Source organism: Anopheles merus, chromosome 3R (genome assembly GCF_017562075.2).
Source record: "Anopheles merus strain MAF chromosome 3R, AmerM5.1, whole genome shotgun sequence".
In the NCBI taxonomy this organism is placed as follows: Eukaryota; Metazoa; Arthropoda; class Insecta; order Diptera; family Culicidae; genus Anopheles; species Anopheles merus.
The window spans coordinates 9443309-9462880 of record NC_054084.1 but is presented as its reverse complement, the minus strand read 5'-3'; the positions used below and the strand labels follow the sequence as shown (position 1 = coordinate 9462880).

The window sequence follows — 19572 nt, the reverse complement described above, 5'->3', positions numbered from 1 at the left end:
GCTTCTTGTTTGTCCGGCTTCTACCGAAGTTCTGACATAAACTTCAACGCTTCAACACATCGTTGTTCACTCACACACCCATGTTTTCAAGAGTTCATATGAGGCAATGGGTTAAATCGAGCTGTTCACGAGGAGTTTAAGCTAAAAATGTAGAACAGTTGTCACCTGGGATATCTCTGCGGAACTGTTATACGCGTTTGAACGCGCCCGCGGAAACGCGCGTCGTGTATTTGCGGCCTAACAGTTCACACAGAGAGCAAATAAAAGCCAATTTGCTCGTTTGGTGCTATGAATTGTTTTATTTCTAAAGAAGGCATAGGCTACTATGCCTAGGAAGTGAAAGTCTGCTGAGGCAAAATCCCACTTCTTGGTAGTCATAGCCTACTACAGTAACCAAATATTAATCATAAAAGTTGAGAAAAAGGAAAGAGTAAGGCCGCAAATACACGACGCGCGTTTCCGCGCCCGCGGAAACGCGTACAACAATCCAGCCATAGAAATGAAATGTCATTCGAACGCGCTACCGCAGAATCGCAGAGATGCTCAGCTGGATATCTCTGCGGAACTGTTATACGCGTTTAAACGCGCCCGCGGAAACGCGCGTCGTGTATTTGCGACCTAATGCAGGTTTCGTTTCGGAAAATTTAACGCAAGTCGAGTCCAAACTCAAAAGTTCCTTTAGAATCAGTTTATTTTTATTCTATATATGCTTTGTAATGAGAATGATATATAGGTATATATATAAAATCAAATCTATATATGTATAATAGTTAACAAAAAAGTTGTTTTTTTTTTTCATTCATTGTTATTTTTATGTCGCATTATTTCATTGATTTTTTTTTTACTTCAGTTTTGTTCTGTCTTTGTGTTTTTTTGGGTGTTTCATTTTCATTCTTTCTTATTATTTTTAAAAACGCGACAGCAAACGCAACATACTACGCCTGAAGATCCCATTTGTCAACAATTAATTACTTCAGTATATAACTCTGCTATCTGCCCACTTCCGATACTTTACTTGTTTGTCCCCATCGTCCCGCAACTTCGTTTTTCAATGGGTCGTGTGTGCATGTTTCTGTGTTGGTATGAGTGCAAATAGTCTGTAGATGTTTATGTTATTTGTTGTGTATTTGTGTACTTTTGTTTATGTTCTGTTAGCGGTAGCTCTGCCTGTGTGCCTTCCAAGTCCACTACTATTCACCCATGGCCCTTGTTGTTGTTTGTTTGTTTGTTTAGTAGCTACGCAAAACCGATGATCGCGTTTCCTAGGTATAGGGTTGTATTGTATGGTTTAAAAATTTATACATACAGCTCAAATGTTTACTACAATTTTTCAATTGGTTTTCAGCTTTTCATGCTCAGCTTTTATTATTTGGTTTATCCTTCCGCACATCCTGCTCATTCGCTTCTTTCTCTTGCTCTCTCTATGTCTCTCCTTGTGGCGAATCCAAAATCGCACTAGCTCCGATCGTTATGCATTTTTCGCCTCGGTTTTGCATTGTTGAGGTTAACTGGATAGCAAATAATGCGTTTGTGTATGTTTTTTTTTCTCACCTAGAGACCTGCTACTACACGAAGAAAGGTAAACAAGTACACAAAAACGTTCACTCAAAATCCCAGTATTCTCCTACCACGTGCCTTGTGTACGAAGAAGCTGGCTCATTAGAACGTGGTTCTGGCATTAACGGCAACGCTACAGTTGCTTCAAGCAATGTACACAGTAACACGATGAAACGAATCCCCCAACGTGAGACAGTGTTAGAGTGTGACAGGGAAAAAATGTGGTAAAAATTGAATAACTAAAACTTATCCCACCAACAATGAAATGCATATGCACACTATCCATGAACGCTGCTCTCTAAGCTGGCAAATGGTTATGTTTAAATTTACCTTCAAAACCTTATTGTAACGCACATATGCTAACACTCCCTGGCGTATTTTGTAGTCTTCTGTAGATCTAGATGCATTTTGTGGTGCATGGGAGTGGCATGAGTTTAAATGTGTTTTCGTTAATGGGAATCGCTACGTTTCGCTGTGTGTTACTAAGAGCATTTAGAGATAAATTTACTGTGTTTTTGTTCCGCCTCGATACCAGTGCTGCTGGTAGCGCTATTCACTATTAACTATCTGTTTCGTTTTATTCATTACTTATTGCTTTGCTTTGTAACTTCAACTGAGAAAGTTTGTTGTGACAGTTAACCTCTTGTATGTGATGAGACCAATGGATAACTTAAACGCAGCCGGTGAGTCTAAACAACCTCACCCACAAAGGTGTACATACAGCGAGCGCAAGAAATGCAACACAAACGGAGTTATGGCGTTTTGGGGGGGGCATCGCCATCGTCGCGTGTCGCCGACAAACACTCAAACACAGGACAAACATATGCAGTACGCGCGCTCTACTATGCAATATCTACAAATCAGAGAGCTATCAACGTCTTAGCTTAAAATTTCAGGCCACTGACACGTTAGACGCGCCCGCCAGGAAACATGCATCCCGCATTCGTAAGCTTCTTCCCACAATGGCGCACTGGACAGCGCAGGCAGGGAACCTTCGGCTTGCGTAGTGCAGGCGTAGTGAACGTGTTCTGTTTGTTGCTGTTGTGTGGAAACGTGACCGACTATCGTACCGTACTACTGGACCGTTTTGCCTCCGTCTGTTACCTGCTGTACCCGCCGCCAATGAACAACTTATCTAAATGGGTATGGTTTAGCAGTTTTACTTTATTTTAATTTTGCCATTGTTGTGTTTTTATGTATGTGTGTGTTTTTTTAATGTTTGAAGAACATTGTTCATGGTAAACTTGGAAGTCTAAAAGCGTTTGGTTGATTTTCTTTTCTTAGTATGTCTTAATCTCATGTTTGTTTGTTTTTTTTTTTGTTTGCTGCCGCTCCGCGGTTCTCCCCACAGCATGTAACACGCGTGCGCGCATTTACGCATTTGTTCGATTGCTCGATAATTTCCTACTCAGGTTTCACTATATTAGTAACAATGCGCGTTTAGTCTGGCTTAAAGAAGTTCTACTGCTTGTTCGCTCGCTGGCTATAATGGGGGGGGGGGGGAGGATCTGTCTCGCTAACGCGCTCTTCTCCTCTGTGGAGTACGATCCGAAACACTGGTGCTTTTGGTTGGTTTTGTGGCTTGATAAAACAATCCCTAACAATCTCTCCTTTTCCTTTTCATTCCACCTTGTATTAAGCTTGTCGCTTGACCTGATCGCTTAACGACACTGGGTGCCAGACCTTTTGCTCTTTGGTGCCATCAAAACTGCGTGATCTATACACTGATGCTTATAATGCTTACAAAAACTGAATTAATGCAACATTCATTGCTCTACCATTGCGAGCTTTCCTCCCCCGTTTGATGTACCCTTGTGGGGCGGTCCACTAGGGTGTAAACCTGCCAGAGGGAGACTTCACTTCGGTTCGAATAGTGCATGTAGATCGCCATCGTGACCATTGACTGTGCGCTGTAAACTGAAACCACACCACAAATTAACACAATATTGCAACTTACTGTACCTCTCTCTCCTTCTCTCTTTCTCTCTCTCTCTCTCTCTCTCTCTCTCTCTCTCTCTCTTTCTCGCTCTATGCCACTTTTTGTAAGTGTGCGTGAGGATATGAGTGTATGAGAAAGTTTGCAACCGAGTAAAGGAAATAACAACAACACCTATGTATTATTATTTTCAGCGGCGTACCGCAAACCTCGCCGCGGCAACACCAGGTGGCAGCACTGGCGGGGCCTACCCTACACTATACTCGCGATCAAGAACCAAAATATCACATCTGAAAATGGTGACGAGGTTTTCTGTTTTACAATGTGGTTTTGCGCTCTCCATCTGCTTCGCGCTTCAAAAAAACTACCAACCAATGCAACAACTTCTCAGCGCGTTCTTCTCATTTCCCTTCTGTTTTGTTTTTCTTTCTGTGTTTTTGTTTTGTTGTTGCTTCACATTATTCATCTCATCTTTTCATTCCTTTACAATGCACCCTAACGCAACTCTTAAGTTCTTTCTTCGCTATTGTGTTACTTTTATGTTGCTTTTATTTAGTTTGTTATCTTTGTTTTTTTTTCCTGTCGATTCGATCCTATTATTAATCTTAACTTCAACACCTTAACGCTAGACTTTAATGGTAGTGGTTGCGAACTCGAAATGTAACAATCAAACAAACCTTCCCCGTTGCTTCCCCATTATTTGTTTGTCGCTTCCCTCTATCGGAAGCGAACGCTCTTCAACAGATAACGAACAATCCCAATTCGGAAATAGAATAAATGGCAGCAAAACTAGTCATACTTCCACCCTTCTGTTCAACGCTAACGGCACAAGAAATACGGGAGGAGAGGGCAAAGCGGTGTATTATGCGCCCCGAACAGTGAAGCAGGAACACAACGTTACGTTCGTTTCGTTTTTTTCTGTTCTCGTTCTAGAGGAAAAAAAAAACCGGGTAGCATCACGCAAACACGTCACACAAGCAATAGAACACTGCCCATACAAGGTGCGCCATACAATTGTCAATTGATGGGTTCTACTACACTCCCATCGTACCCCGTCCCATTTCTATTCTCGGTTGCTTCGCTGTTCTAAGGTTATGATTTGCTGTCTTGTATTTCTTTTGTGTGTGTGTGTTTGTGTGTTACTTTTACTATCCTCTCCCCTTTACCTCATAGGACTAACATTGATCATGTTGCTTACTTGCTACGTGATGTTATATGTTTTGTTTTGTTTTGTTGTTGTATTTATTTACCCTCCTCTTTGTGTTGACCTTTAATTATGCATTCTTTTTGTTTGTTTTGTTTTTTTTCTTGTTCGTTATTTAACTTTTGGGTTTTTAGAATGAATGCACCGCGCGACAAATAGTGTGGCATTCTTCTTCAAGCGTATATCGTTTTTTATTTATGTGTGTGTGTAATTTGCGAAAAACATAGCTTATTTTTATGTTTTTCTCCCTTGTTTTAACATTACACTTTTCTTGTCTTTAACTACTCTAACTGCAACGTATATATGTGATCTGTACACGCGCACGTGTGTGTGTGTGGAGTGTTTGTCGGTATGTGTTTTTATGTTCAATTTTGGGGCTGTTTCGTTTTGCAATTTATAGGTAACGAGTAAAAAAAATCAATAAAAAAGCCAACCAATACGCTTAGCGTTGCTTCGGTCAGGTCGATCGGAATTTTTAAAAGTCCTGCTGCAAAACCCTGATGTATGCAATGCTATACCTAGTTTAGCGTTCTGTTTTGATCTCTCTCTCTCTCTCTCTCTCTCTCTATCTCTCTCTCTTCCTCCTCAGCATTTGATAGCTGACATGTGCAGAACAAGAGCACACTTTTGTAATTGTTACTTTTTTTAGTACTTCAGTTGTTGTAGGCAAAAATTGTGTTGCTGCTTTTTTGTGTTTCTTGTTCTAGTAATTTACTTTAATTCCTCTCTTTCTCTCTCTCTCTCTTTCTCTCTCTCTCTCTCACACACACACACACACATACGCGTGCACATATTTTATGTATATATTTAACGTTGCACACATTGTATTTGTTATGTTTTGTTCATTTTGCGGAATGCGGAAAACTTGTTGGAAAACCTAGAACCACCGAAAAGCAGCGCGGAATTGGGAAACGTTCGCGCGCCCGTGAAACGAAAGTATGATACAAATTGACTACGTTGTTTGCGTATGTGTTTATCCGTATGTATAATATTTATATGCGTTTCAGTGCCTAAAAAAACATCCTCCCCTGCTGGACGCCCTCTGCGCATCTACACCCACTGGTTAAGCAGGGGCGAGAGGAGGCGAATGGGTGCGATCACCCCTATCACGAGTCAAGGTCGAACGGATTCAACGGAACGCTTTAGTGGGGACAAGAAAAAAAAGGCGCCTTTGAGCGATCATTTTGGTGGGAGTTTTGGTTTTCTTTTTCGCGTAGAAGAAAATAGAAGAAGAGTTTGAGTAGGTTGCAGTGTTCTTGGGAGTGTTCCAAGAGCTTCCAAGAGCTTCCAAATAGAATGTCCTGTCAAGAATGTTCACACAGATGCAAAGGAGAGCGAGAGTGACAGTGGGAACGGATAAACGGAAAGTACAGCATCCTATAGAAGAGCTTTTCCGCATAAGAAATCCAATGGATTGGAAAGGAATTCAGACTGTGTGACAGTAGCGAAGTAGTAGAAGTGAAGAATCAGTATGGCTTTGCGGATGTGGCTTTCTCTCTACGCCATCGGCCCACCAGTGTCTCCAAATATTGTTCTGCCAATAAATCGCCACACATACGCTTCCAATTGGTTTATAATAATGCAAAAAACGCTTCTCCACCGTAACACTCCACTGTGCTGTAATCTGGACGGGTAAACATCAACACCACTCGCCGCCGGCACTGGCGCGCGAAGTGGCAAATGCATTCGAGCGGGCAGCTACATCACGCGCGCGCGCCGCAAATTCGCGGTACAGACTTTGCGTATGTGCGTTGCGTAAGCCACGTTGATTTGTTTTCTGTTTTGTTGCATTGTTGTGGACGCCAAAATCGTGTCTCGTCTCTTCGTTCTCCCTTTAGCGAAGCCGTTCCTTTGCATATCCTTCCTATCTTCCCTGCTTACATGAGTGTGTGCGGGAGTTTGGGGCGGGGCTTTTCTGTTTGTTCGATCTGTAACGCTTCTGACATTACACACTACCCTAGCTTCTTTCCTTTTATTATTGGTTGGATTAGCTTGCGACCAACAACATTCCCACCACCGAAAATTGCATTCGTGCACTATTTACAGTTTTGTAACCATATGTCAATGCCTACTAATAATTAGCAAATTTGTGTAACGTGAATAACAATTGTTTTTTTTTGTTTTTGTTTTTTGTTTGTTTGTTTAGTTTTTTGGTTTGCTGTTGCTTTGTCTTATCTTTTTCTTATGTATTATTTCTTTGTTTGGTTTTTGTTCGTTTTCTTTTCTGAGTATGTTCTTTTGCTCTGCTTCTTCTGTATTAGAACATTTCCGTCTGTTTCCACGTCTTACTGATACATTCTCAATGTTGCTCTGCTTTGTTCCATATTTTCTTCTTCTTCTTTTTGTATGACTCTTTCTTCGTGTCTTTTGCTACGATTTGTGTTGTTTTGCGGTTCAACAGTTCTTGAGCGAACAATAATCTGCCAATAGAGTAGCGTTAGCATAGAGCATTACAACGTAATGGCAACGCGGAACGATAAAACGTGCGCCTTTCCTTGTGCCATGAAAGCCTGGAGCCCGGTTGAAAGCGCATCAAGGCCATTGCTTCCGAGGGGCTATCCCCACCGCACCCAGCGAGTGTTTATGTGTGTTTGTGTGTGTGTGTGTGTGTGTGTGTGTGATTGCAGCACCGTATTGAAGACGTGCTGAATGCTGAAAAACAAAAACGTAACATCAACAACAACAGCATGCACACGTCTCAACAGATATGTACGATTTCTTATTTTGTTTTCTCCTAGTAGCTGGCGTTTTATAAATTGTTCTTTTTTTGCCACTTTCCTCTCCCACCCTTCCTTCTGCGTGGCTTCCTCTTGCGGGGCGTTTGCAATTTGATGCGCAAAAAGGAAAGGTTTAATAGCGTGATCAAGATGAAGAAAGCGCATTGCATTTGCACCAATAACAGCGTCTATAAATAGCCTAGCAATTGACCATCTCTTTGTCGGCGAAACGCAAGCCTAAGTAAGGAACCGGGGGTGGGATTTTGTTAATGTTAGAAAATGTTTGTTCGAACTGTTGAAGCATTTTCGTCAAGAATGGTTAGCTTCGCCTATTATGCACGCGTCGTTTTCCATCTTCCATTGTCTATTTTTGTTGTTTTTTTTTGCCTCAAACCGGCCACGAAACATACTCGCAATTCGATGTTGGGTTTGTTTGTTTGTTTGTCTGTTTGTTTAACTTGTTTTGTGTCAGCTTGCAGGTGCTGCCCATCTTAAGGTGGCATTTGTTTTTTGTCTGCACAATTGGACAGGTTTTGCGACAGTTATTGCCTCGTGCGGGGAGGGTTGGAGTTTTCCAACCCATCTACTCCCCGCCCCTTCTGCCTTCTAGTTGCATGATTTGTTTAATATAATTTATTTACTACGCCAGCTGTGCGCCGCTCTCGCATGGCTGCCTCTTCCTGTTGCTTCTTGTTTTTTTCTTCTAACTCTTCGTCTTCTTCCTCCTCTTCCTCCTCTTTAATAATACAAAATAAAACAAGAAAACCTTTCAAAAATTTGTTAACATTTCATTTTATTATCTTTGTTTTTCTCCTTTTGTTTTATATTCCGGCGTTCGGCCGGTGTCGCGCCCCGGGCTGCGGCTGCGACGATGCGCGTTACTTGCGTTTGGAGGGGAGGGCGGGGTATCGGGGGATTTATCTTTCGTGTTTGTTATGCTCTTGCGTGTAGGATGGCGGGTGTACTTAAATCTATCAATTGATGGATGCCCTCTCCTAAAAAGCCTGTTTGGAGTTTGAAATTTGTATGGTTGATGATGGCTTAGCTGTTAGCTACATCGGAGTTGGTCGTTGATTTGTAGTCGTTCCATGCGGTATCGCTGCTGTAAGATCGCTCCAATTGCTTTCTGCTTTGGACATTCTTCTTCCACCAAGCACACACATTTATCCACCATAAGTTATGCTGAAAGTTTGACAGATATCAAGACACCTGTCAAACGCCAAAAACCTGAGAGAATGGATTAGAAACATTTCCACTGTTCATGCCATGTGAACAGGCATGGCTCAAAGCACAACTTTGTGACACTCCAGAGATAAATTGCACACACTTGAAACACGTGCTCTTGGAAAATACAATCAAACCACTCTCTTGCAAACTCACACACCGTGCACATTCGTAGTGAAGTAATTACTTTTCGTTTACCTTTGCACCAACCTGATACTGATGTAGCTTGAGGAATGTCTTTCTCGTGGTAGTTGCTGTTCGATGAACCGATACCGATAGCTTCTGCCTCTGCTAGCGCCTGATGCATGGGAAGTTCACACGATGATCCTGCTTTGCAGACTTAAACAGATACCTAAGCATTCTTTTCCCAGTTCCCCGTTCTCTATTGGAGCTCTCTAGCTGTTCTATTGAATGTGGAGAATGATATGAGTTGAATGCATTACAATGACAGTCCTACTGAACAATGGCAACCCTACTAAGTGGCTTCGTAGTATGTTGAGGATTGGAAAACGTTCAAAGACACGTTACTCGCGGAGTTATTGTTGAGTTACTCTCATTGCAAGAATGTGATAGTGTGTTAGTAGTAGTCAACTTTTGCTAAGGAAAAAATGTTAGCTAGAAGCGCCATTTAAAGAGTGAGCACACAATTTCTCAAGTTTTTTTTTGTTTCGTTTCCAACTAGTGTTTGGTTCTCTCGGAAAACGGAGGGGGGGGGGGATTGTATCTGTCTCGGTGTCCGGGTACCCTACCAAAAACTCAAAGCTAAGGCTTCCGCATACTACTCGCATCTACTCGATAGTGGGGAGGGAAAAAACGAGATGAATTGTAAGTGTGTATGTGTCTCTGTGCGTGCTTAGAATAGTGGTAATAGTAGTAGTAGTAGTAGTAGTAGTAGTTTGTTGTAGTGGTAGTAGTAGTAGTAAATAGTAGTAGGAAAGGTAGGTAGATTCATAGTCTAAGTGAAATAACAATGCTCTCAATGGCTTACGGGGATTGTTGTTAAACTCTCAATATTCGTAGTATAAATGGTTTTCCTCGTACGCATACACTCCCCCGGACAGTGTTGAATATGCGATTGGCGCGAAATGCGCATTACTCGCGCGCCAGCGTGACTACTAACGCAAGGTGCGTATGCGCGAGCGAGCGAGCGAGTGCGTAATGGTTTGGGTTTGCTTGCGTACGTGCATTAAAGGGTAAAGGATGTTGATTTGGGATGGATGGGAGACCTAGCTCGCTTCTGCCTCGTTCCCTCGTACCCTAGTAGCTTCTAGATCGGTAAATTTCCTAATGAAATGCGTCGCAATGCGTTGCATTGAATGAGTTGGATGAGTTTGTTGTTAAGAAATTGATCGTTGTTAAACGTTGGATTAAAATCTAGAGATGCTGGTTTTGTATTCTTTTTGTTTGTTGTTGTTGTTTTGTTTTTGCTAAACCGTAGAAAGTGACCTACAGAGAATCGAAGAAGTTAGCTCCGTTGTTTTTAGTTTTGAGTTTTGGTTTCTTTTAGTATGAGTTTTTGTTTGTTAAATTTCAGCGCGCGTCTTCGCTCGTTTGGTTTGTAATTTTACGCCACTTGGTACCATCTGCGCACTGACCTGACCACTGGGGCTACATGATCCCTGCCCCTCTTTCAACTAGTTGGCTGTGTGATTGTATGTGTGTGTTTAGGTTTGGTTATCCTTTTTTTGTTTTAGATAAATGTCACTTGAAATACAGGGCTTTATCACTCGATCACCCATTTAGATTTGCATCTTCATCGCTTTTGTTTTCCATTGTTGTGTTTCTTGGTTATAATTTAAAATGCTTTTGTTTTTGTGTGTATGTGTGTGTGTGTGTGTGTTTTTGTATGTGTTTTGTCCTTTTGTTATGTACCTATGTTCGTTTCATACAACGTTTGTGTTTTTTTGATTCTTATAGATTCGATACTATAGATGCGAATATAGAACAGGAGTTAAAAGTTTTAAATGAAAGATGTTCGCTTAATAGATTTGGTTTAGATGTTTTTTAGTTCTCCTCCTTCCGATGGTTCGATTCGTTTACCTTCGTTTACTTATTACTTTCACATCGTCCCACGCTATCCTGCTAGATGCCTTTATTTTATTAATTTCATTTCGCTTGCTCAGTTTATCTAGTTGTGTGTGCTATGATTTTGATGTTTTGAAAACCCCTTGCCACAATGCGGTTCGATTAAAAAGGTTGGTTGTTTTGTTTGTTTTGGTTACTTATCTGCTAAGCCTTTTTGTTATGCTGTATCACTGTAGCTTTTACACGCACACACCCTATCTCTCTCTCTCTCTCTCTCTCTCTCTCTCTCTCAATCTACACTCTTCTCATTGCCATTGTATGACGATTCTATCGAGCTTAGAGTGTTTGCCTTTAAAGATACTAATCTGTCAGATCTCAATGCGCATACAGAGCAGGAAGTGAAGCGATGCGGCCAAACCTGTGTCGGACAACTCCATCACCACGCGGTTTTGCTTGCTGGTGGTGTCTGTTTTCGTATATATGTGTGTGTATGATTGTGTGTTTGTCTGTTTGTGTGTATGTGTGTGTGTGGATCGGATTGTCCCACGCCACCAACATCACCGTATCAGCATTATTATTGTAACGATTGCTTTACGAGCTTGCATACACTAGTTATATGTTTCAGTGGTACCTTCTTTTCCTTCTTCTTGTCTTTCGTGTGCGTGTGTACGAGAACTGGTTTTTAGAATGGACACACTATCACGTCATACTCGAACATAAGCGACACGGCAACGAACGCGAAGTACAGCAAAAACATGGTGAAGCCCAGGCCTTTGTTCATTCGCCAGCGGAAGCAAGCTATCGACATGACGACGAACAGTAACATTAAGAACAGGATCGTGATCGAACACACCATGCCGACGGAGTTCACCTCCACCGGCTGGCCGTAGATCATTCCGTACATGAGCCACGGAATTGGAAGGCTGCGGGAGCAAAAAGATAAAGATAAAGTGGATGTTGGAGCCGCAGAATGTAGCGTGGAGGCACAGCTTTCCCAGCCCAGCTTACCCGACTGTTACGTCGAAGATGTTGCTGCCGACGGAACTGGACACCGCCATATCGCCGAAGCCCTTGCGTGCCACAATCACAGAGGTGATCAGATCAGGAATGGAGGTACCTGCTGCTAAAAATGTCAGTCCCATCACCTGCAAAGTCGAAGCGCGAGTGCGAGAGTGTGAATAATTGTTTGATGGTTCAATTTGGTTGGTTGGTGCCGTGACCAGGATCGGCACGACCGTCTTACCTCGGGCGGTATTCGCGAGGTTTCGCCGACGACGGTGGCCCACCACACCATCAGATACGAGTAGACGGCGATCCACACGATCGATCCGATGAAGGTGATCGGGAAGAACCGCTTGCCCCTCGGTGTTCTGGTGTCGGGAAGTGTTAGGTACAGGGGAAAGATAATTGGAGCTACTAGTAGGTAGGTTATTCGTTTCCTAGCACCCTTTGGCCACGACATGCTCAGTGCTTCTGGTGGTTCCTCCTCTAATTCGTTACCCTGCAAAACATGAGAAAGGCATGAATGAGTAAGGTGATGCATCTATTAACGTGTATCGTCTCTTGATCTAAATGAGCTCCCGTTTGTGTAAGTGTTTGTGTGTATGTTTCCCTAGTTTCAGAAGAAAGTGTACCCCAAACAGCGTTCTTAACCAAGGTCAACCAGCATCTTTATCTATTAACCTTCTTCCAGCTTCCGGAAAGGATGCGCTAAACGTCCGTCTCGGAAGTTTCAAACCCATGCACACACATATCCACTCTCTCATATTGCTTCGAGAAGAGACCGAACGTAAAAGCTCGCTATTAAAAATACATCGTTTCAAGCACACACACACACGCACACTTACACCGTGGCACACGCACACACCGCGATGTTGCCATCGTAACCCAGGGAAGACAATCGTGTGTCACTTTGACTGGGAAGCACGCAGCAGTACGTGTGACAGAGTGCGCAATAAACGATTTGACAAGCTCCGCTCTCGGGAAAGCTTCCTCTTTAACGGTCTTCCCTCCCCGCTCGGGCGCTGGGCATGAGCTTTGCCCTTGAAAAAAGTTCGTTCGGTTGACCTTTTTTCCCGGCATTCCCGGCAATGGGTGGTGAATAGAGGAGGGAAAAAAACGTACGAGCAGAGGGAAACTATGGTGTAAGCATGAATTGGGGGATATTTTTGGTGAAACGATTAGTCAGAAAGTTCAAGGACCTGGTGTGTTTCTGGTCGCTTTCTGGGCTCTGTGTTGTAATCGTGAGAAATTTGAATGATTACAATCAATGAGAAACAGAGCGTACAAACCATGGAAATGTAGTTTTTTCCCTCAGCCGAAAGTCCAACTTTTAAAGGTTATCTTTTCATTGCTGTGTTATTGGAATACGTTCGCAATTGCATTGAAGACTTAATTGTGTAACTGGTACATTAATGTTTATGTGCCCTGCTCACGTTATTTTGTTCGGAACAGACACCCTCGTACACACAACTTCCCCGGTTGAGCGCGCTCTGCAATTTGCTAGAAATGGGTTAATGGATTTATTTCATGCCCACGTGATTTTTAAACTCTACCACTCTCGTGGCTACCATCTTCGTACACATCCTTGAAAGCTTCCCAAGGGATCCAAACAGTATGTAAGCGTGTATCGCCGAACCGAAGACGCCATACTTACATGGGGGCGAAAGTCTTCTGCGGAGCAGCAGCGCGTTTGATTATTATTCCGTCAGGGTTCATTTACCCTTTCCCGCGCGGGCTCATCCAACCGGCACTAATGCTGTAACTTTGAATACGCAATACGCACTAGAAACAGGATAAGTTCCCGCTTATTCCCGCTCACACAGAGAGCAATGCCTATCTTTGGAGCCAAAACATAGAGAGGATCCAAATTACCATCAATTATTGCCTTTCGTAAGCCCTGGGAAGAACCAGGAAGCCTGCCTTATCCCAACAAAACTGATACTCTAAACGAATTCGGCAATAGGTCAATAAGGACAAAAGGCGCTGAAGTGGTTTTGCGTTTTCATCCTACCCGAAAACGTGCCGGCTCGTACATTGCTTCCCATCGCTTATCGCACGCAAACATCAAATGTGTGTAGCATTGTTTGGTTTCGGCTTCTAGTGTCCCCTTTTCGAAAGCGCATTACATTTGTCTCAACACAAACGACCCCTCGCCTTCAACGAAACAGATCGAATTTCCCGGGCGGGGGGGGGGGGAAGGCTTTCCGGCAGAGTCAATTTACAGGACCCGAAAACCGTTCGCAATGTTTGTGCGATTCGGTATTGTTTTTCGGTGTGTTTTCGATAAGAGACTGTTCGACGGCGATAGCACGATTTGTGGTTGCCACTGGATGGGAAACCCATTCGGCAGCGTTCTGCTTTGTGTGCTGTGATGCTGTGTCAAACACTCTGCTTTAAGGGACTCCAGAGAGCGAAAAAGGAATGGAAAAACATGGAAAGACCATAGCTTGGAATGGAGGCGAGATGGTTCTGCAAACGAGCACTATGATGAGAGAATCATATCAATAATCATCTAACATCGAGCCGCATCTAGATAACGGTTGAGCGACTCCTCTCTTCCGTCTCCGCTGATGGGTTGCCGCTTTATGACAACACACGCTTTTTCGGGCTTGGGAAAAGGTTGGGACAGCTCCGTTTGGAAAAGCACGACCCAGAATCGAATTTGCATATCGCCATTTTCAAATCTCATCACCGTGTGGATCCTCAGCCTCAACAGTTTGCGGGGTCCATCAGCCACGTGGACATCATGCACTCGATTAGCAAATTCGAGCAAGTGAATGGTTGTAACAGTCTGACAGTCTTACATGACTGGTTTCGGGGCGCTTGGCGGTAAAGACAAGCAATGTTTTATAAATCCCATCGACCGAAGCAAAAACTGATGTTGATGCCTGACAGGGATTGTATTTCAAGTACGGCGAAGAAAAATGAGCTCCACGGGGTATGCAAACAGAGCGAAACCAGGGGAATGGGGGGGAGCAATGTGGGATGTATTTTTTTTTTTGTAAGCACACTTTCCTCCCCGGGTACATGAAGAACCCTTCCCTTACCGCATTGTGTGTGTGTTTACGCTAGACAAATGGTCTTCCAAAAACGGACGGAAAGTATTTGCTGCCAAAGCGGGCAGACAGACAGCTCGCAAATCTTGAAGAAACTTGAAACCCGAAAGTGTTTATGTGGGTGTGTGTGTGTGTGTGTGTGTGTGTATGTGTGTGCAGTCATACGGGCACTTGCTTCCCAGCTGTGCCTCAGAACTGTGTGCTGGGGCTTCTGGAGTGCTGGTGGAAATGTTGGAACCCTGCCAAAAGCGAACAAAGCGCCGCATTTGATTCATGTTGGGCTTGCTGGATTCGGAAGTGGAAGTTGACTCAAATCAATTTGCGGAAAGCGATTGCCCACTCTGCCCGGTTGCGGCACGGCAGGGTGCACTCGAAAGTAAATATCTTCCGGAAGCGTTTGCTGCCCGATTCATTTTATCTCGATTGAATTCGAAGGTGGCATCAAATGGCACAACCGATGACAGGCCTGCTGGCATCGATTGTCGCAAACGTTTGTTTGAATCATACTTGCATGAGCTGCCTCCAGGGGCACGGCTGGCGGTGTTTGAAAGAGAGGATGGCAATCGTTTGGAATTCTTCAGATGTTCCGGAAAAGGCTTTGCTAGCAATGCGATGCATATAATGAAATATTGAAATAGGCCCAAGTGTAGAGTGCCTTCGGGCTTAGGAAAAGAAACTATTTCCAGCAGATTGTTTGAGAGGAGTACAATAGCGAGCCTTGAGCTCAAGCTGCAAAGATACTCAGAGCAAACTGGAACAGTAGCGCCCTCTATGAGAATTTTTAAGGACTTTTGAATCGACTAACAAGGTCGACTTAATTTGACATGAAGTAGTTTTAGTGTCTCTTGCATTGCATGACATGTTTATTAGAAGCATTGAGGAACAAAATTGGAGTTTTCGCTCACTTTGAATTGTTAAACAGGAATGACGTTTATATGACAGCCGTTAGACTTGCCCTGTACGCTTGGGCACCAGAGCACTTCTGCCTGCCTACCCACTTTGGTTTTAAATTAATTTTCAACACATATAAAGCTCCATTTCGAACGTTCGCTACTTTGCCTAACATTCATTCATATTGAACCCCGAAGCGGCTCCGTGTGCAGGTATGCGCTATCCCACACCATCATCATCATCATAATCATCATCATCATCGCTGGCTCGTCCATACCTGGAAACTGTTCCTCTTTTCCTGCAGTGGATGCAAAGACAGATCACGGAAGTTTTCCAATCGATCGGTGCGGGAAAACCCCGGCCCCCAAGCCCGCGCTTGTGCAAACATTTATTCAAAACTAGACACAGTTTATCCATCTTTTGCGCATAAAATATATCTGCCGGCAGGTTAGTCCCGGGTTTTGAAAGCGGTGTTGAACGCCACCTCCCTCTGCACCTCCGACCTCCGCTGCGTGCACTGCCGCCGGTCACCACCCGGTACGGCAAATGGTCAATGGCAAAAATGGGTTTCAATTTCCATGCGCTCACGTTTTGCACAAAACGCCGCATGCAATATTCATCAGGCCGTGCTCCGTGCTCCAACGGAGAGTCGGCAACAGTTGCTTTGCCAGTGCGATGGGGCCAACGGGGCCCGCTCCATGCAGACTACCGGAAACCACACCGAAGGCCGAAGCCGCCCCGGAGAGTCGTCAGATAGTTGTCAATCAAAACCAGCTCATTCCGATGGGCAACGAGCCAGCACAGGCACACCAGGCGTACGGTACGAGCCGGCCGTTCTCGTAAGCGAAACCTCTTTTCGCATTCGAGCCGGTGACGTCGTCGTCGTTTGCGGTTTTGTGCCGTGACTATAAATAGACGGCATTCCAGCTACTACCTTTTGTGCCGGACGGGGTATCAACCCGCTCGCTCCTCTTATAGAGCTGGGCCGGTCTGGCAAGTTTCCACCGACCAGCGGGAGACAGAGAGAGAGAGAGAGAAGCAACAGCAGCACAGGAATGCAATGCATTCCCCAGAGTCGGTCAGAGACGGGTTTGAAATTGAAATTGGCCTCAGGACTAATCGAGTTCCGAGCACGGGAAAAGGGGTTTGTTTCGCCCTCCATGCCCGTGATGGTCAGCCGTTTTTCCCCATTTTCCACCGGTGGACAGGGAAAAAGGAAGGAAAAGCACACACGCTGACTGACGTGTTGTCGTGCTGTGCTGGACGGACCAATTCCGGATTATGCCCGTTTTGTTTTAGTGCTTGCCTGCAGGGCGTACAGGTTCCGCCGTTTCAAAGCGCGGTAAAGGATTGGACTGGAAAATTGGACACTGGACTTTCCCAGCTGAGCCGAGAGAAGCACGGCGATCCCCACTCGCCATGGTAACGTGTGTGGGATACGCTGATTGGTTGTTAATCGATTATAAATTGCGAACATTTTACCCATTGCTACAAATGGGTTTTTTGTTCTTTTCTTTCTCGCCAATTGGCTTTTGTCGCTCGCCCCATTTGGCTGTGAGTACTTACCGAATCAATTGTTGTATCTATATTTCCATTTGGACGATCGCTAGCTAAGGTGGTTTCTTTTAGATTAATTTTAACATGGTTCGCCGCGGACGAGGTCGCTGCGCCCCGCTGCGGCTTGGTGGCGTCCAGCAGCACCTTCAGCGATGCGATCGCGTGCAGCTGCGTCGCCTTTTCATCGACTTTACCTGGAACGGGATCTTTTATTATGTTATTACGTAATGTTAGTATGGTAATTTGCCAATTATGGATTAAATTTCTGCAACAAATTTTGACAGGATCGGTTTTCTTTGTTTCTTTGTTTAATTCTCTGAGTCTGCGGTGGCGATGGCGGCGGCGGCGACGCTACACGAACAGTGTGTGTTGTGTTTGTGACACGGACAGTGTTTTGTAGAGACGGAAATTTCATAGATAGACAGATAGAGAGAGATAGAGAGGAAGAGACAGAGAGCGAGAGAAACGAAGAGAAAGACACGGAAAGAAACAGAGTAGGAAACAGGACAGAAAGGGGCGAGCGATAGCGAGTGGAGAAACAAGCGCTTTTTTGTTTACTGTTTTACGTCTTTTCATCTGTTTTAACATTAAATAAAATACAGTTTAATGCTGGCTTTGCAGTAGCTTTTACACCAGGATGTACATTGAACATGTAACAAGGTATCTCTAACATTAAACATACAATTAACGCTGAACAGAACAACACTACCATCACAGTAACAGCTTTCAACAAATAACATTTCAATTTTAAACAAAAACTAACATATTCGCCGGTTGTTTTACACTTTTATGTACAGCACTGTACAGCACTCTTGCCAGTGTGGCAGATGATTTGACCGTTGGTTTTGGCGAGCGACTGTAGCATTAAAATTAAAATTAAATTAAGGAAGCATACACACGAGCCCAGAACAAATTAGACAAACTTTGCGCCACTCCAATATGTCATTATTAGTTTGTGCACTTGTTCCCCGCGGCTTGCTAAATCATAATGCTGTGTGTGTGTGTGTTTTTTGTTCTGTGTGCTTTTGGAGGTTCCCTTACATCACTTCCGCCACCGTTCGGGTCGAACATTGTGCATAAACACACTGCAAGTTGCGCTCAGCCCGATGGCCCGTTGCAATTAGCGCTTGGAAAAGTTTCACTCGACACAATTACCCATTTCGGGGCGGTACGGTATGAACGGCATTTCTTTTTTTTTGTATTAGTTTGGGAGCGTGATGGACGTTAAAATAGTGAGTGCCCACTTTCACAGTGAGCTTTAGTGTGTGTTGGCCGAGCAGCGAAAAGTTTGTAACGGAAGCCAACGAAAACACATGCGCCCGATACGTGCGTTGCAACGTTGCACCGGAAGTGTCCGTGTCGGGTAAAATGGTGGCCCCGGTGTTTCGCCGGGCCTTATTTGAATTTTGTAGCTCGAACACGTGAACGGCTTCAGCGCAATCCACCGACCAAGATCACGTATCCTCCACCAGCCACTGTGGGCAGTGGAGCAGTTGCTACATAAATGGATCCATTTACATTCTTGCTCGAATGAATAAAAGATGACGCTTTTCGGTGGGTGCTACCCGCCGATGGATGCACTCCGTAGTCGAAAGGGTTAATAAAGGATGAGTTTATGTATTCGATTAAAAGAGTCATTTGTTTGATAGTCGCAATCTCGTTTAAATATTGTACAAAAATGCGTTTCGTTGAGCAACTGCTGCCATTTTTGGTGCATTTGAAAAGCCTCAACTAAAAGCTCTTTTCCATCCTGCAGGCGCTATCAACGTACGTGAAGTGTATGAAATTTAAAACTGTCATCCAAGTGCATACCATCTGGCCTGCTATTCTACTTCTGTATGTCCGCTTTGCGTCATACAGTCGAACTGCCATGCCACGTGCCCAACATCCTTCACGCAGCAAAATGGCAGTGACGTGCATATCGGCGCACTTTCGGCGCACAAACAAACACTCACACACTCTTTGCTCTCCACTGCCAATGCAGAAATGCACAAATGAGTGGCGATGGTGAACGCCGGGTGAACAATCGCTGTGTGCTTACACACTCATAACCATTTTGCACAACACCGACCGGCCATCAGTAATGGCCGCTGTCGTTTTGCGCTTTGCCATCGGTTCTTTCGGTTTTTAATGGAACTGTTTACCCAGCGTTCTTGTGTTCGTCACACTTAAGGTTTGTGTGTGTGTTTGTGTTGGTGAGCAGCACTAACCGTTTCGAACCGTGTGCACGAATGCACGTCCGGAAGCTTTGCGGGGCTGAGTTGTTGCTTCAGTGATTATTTTAAGTATTTTATGCAACGTTTCCTTCCGCCGTTTCGCGGCGTAAGATGGGGTATAAACGTAGATCGAGTCGGTTGGTGGCTTGGAAATTGTGGCTAAAGGAAATGGATAGTAACCATTAAC

The 19572-nt window shown here is 44.1% G+C and overlaps 1 protein-coding gene across 5 annotated transcripts in view; it reads right to left on the bottom strand.

The window, feature by feature from the left end:
- Window positions 1–6893: 6893 nt before the first annotated feature.
- The window catches only part of LOC121597800 (sodium/potassium/calcium exchanger Nckx30C), a 69619-nt gene continuing 56940 nt past the window's right edge, over window positions 6894–19572 (bottom strand). For 4 of the 5 annotated variants that reach the window (XM_041923945.1, XM_041923944.1, XM_041923948.1 and 1 more), the window contains exons 5-8: window positions 17179–17375; window positions 11907–12164; window positions 11672–11808; window positions 6894–11586 (exon numbers count right to left, since the gene is read on the bottom strand). In XM_041923945.1, the coding sequence (XP_041779879.1) occupies window positions 11346–11586; window positions 11672–11808; window positions 11907–12164; window positions 17179–17375 (833 nt within the window). In that variant the 3' untranslated portion in view covers window positions 6894–11345. The remainder of the gene's footprint in view (window positions 11587–11671; window positions 11809–11906; window positions 12165–17178; window positions 17376–19572) is intronic. The other variant, XM_041923947.1, reaches the window with a different exon arrangement.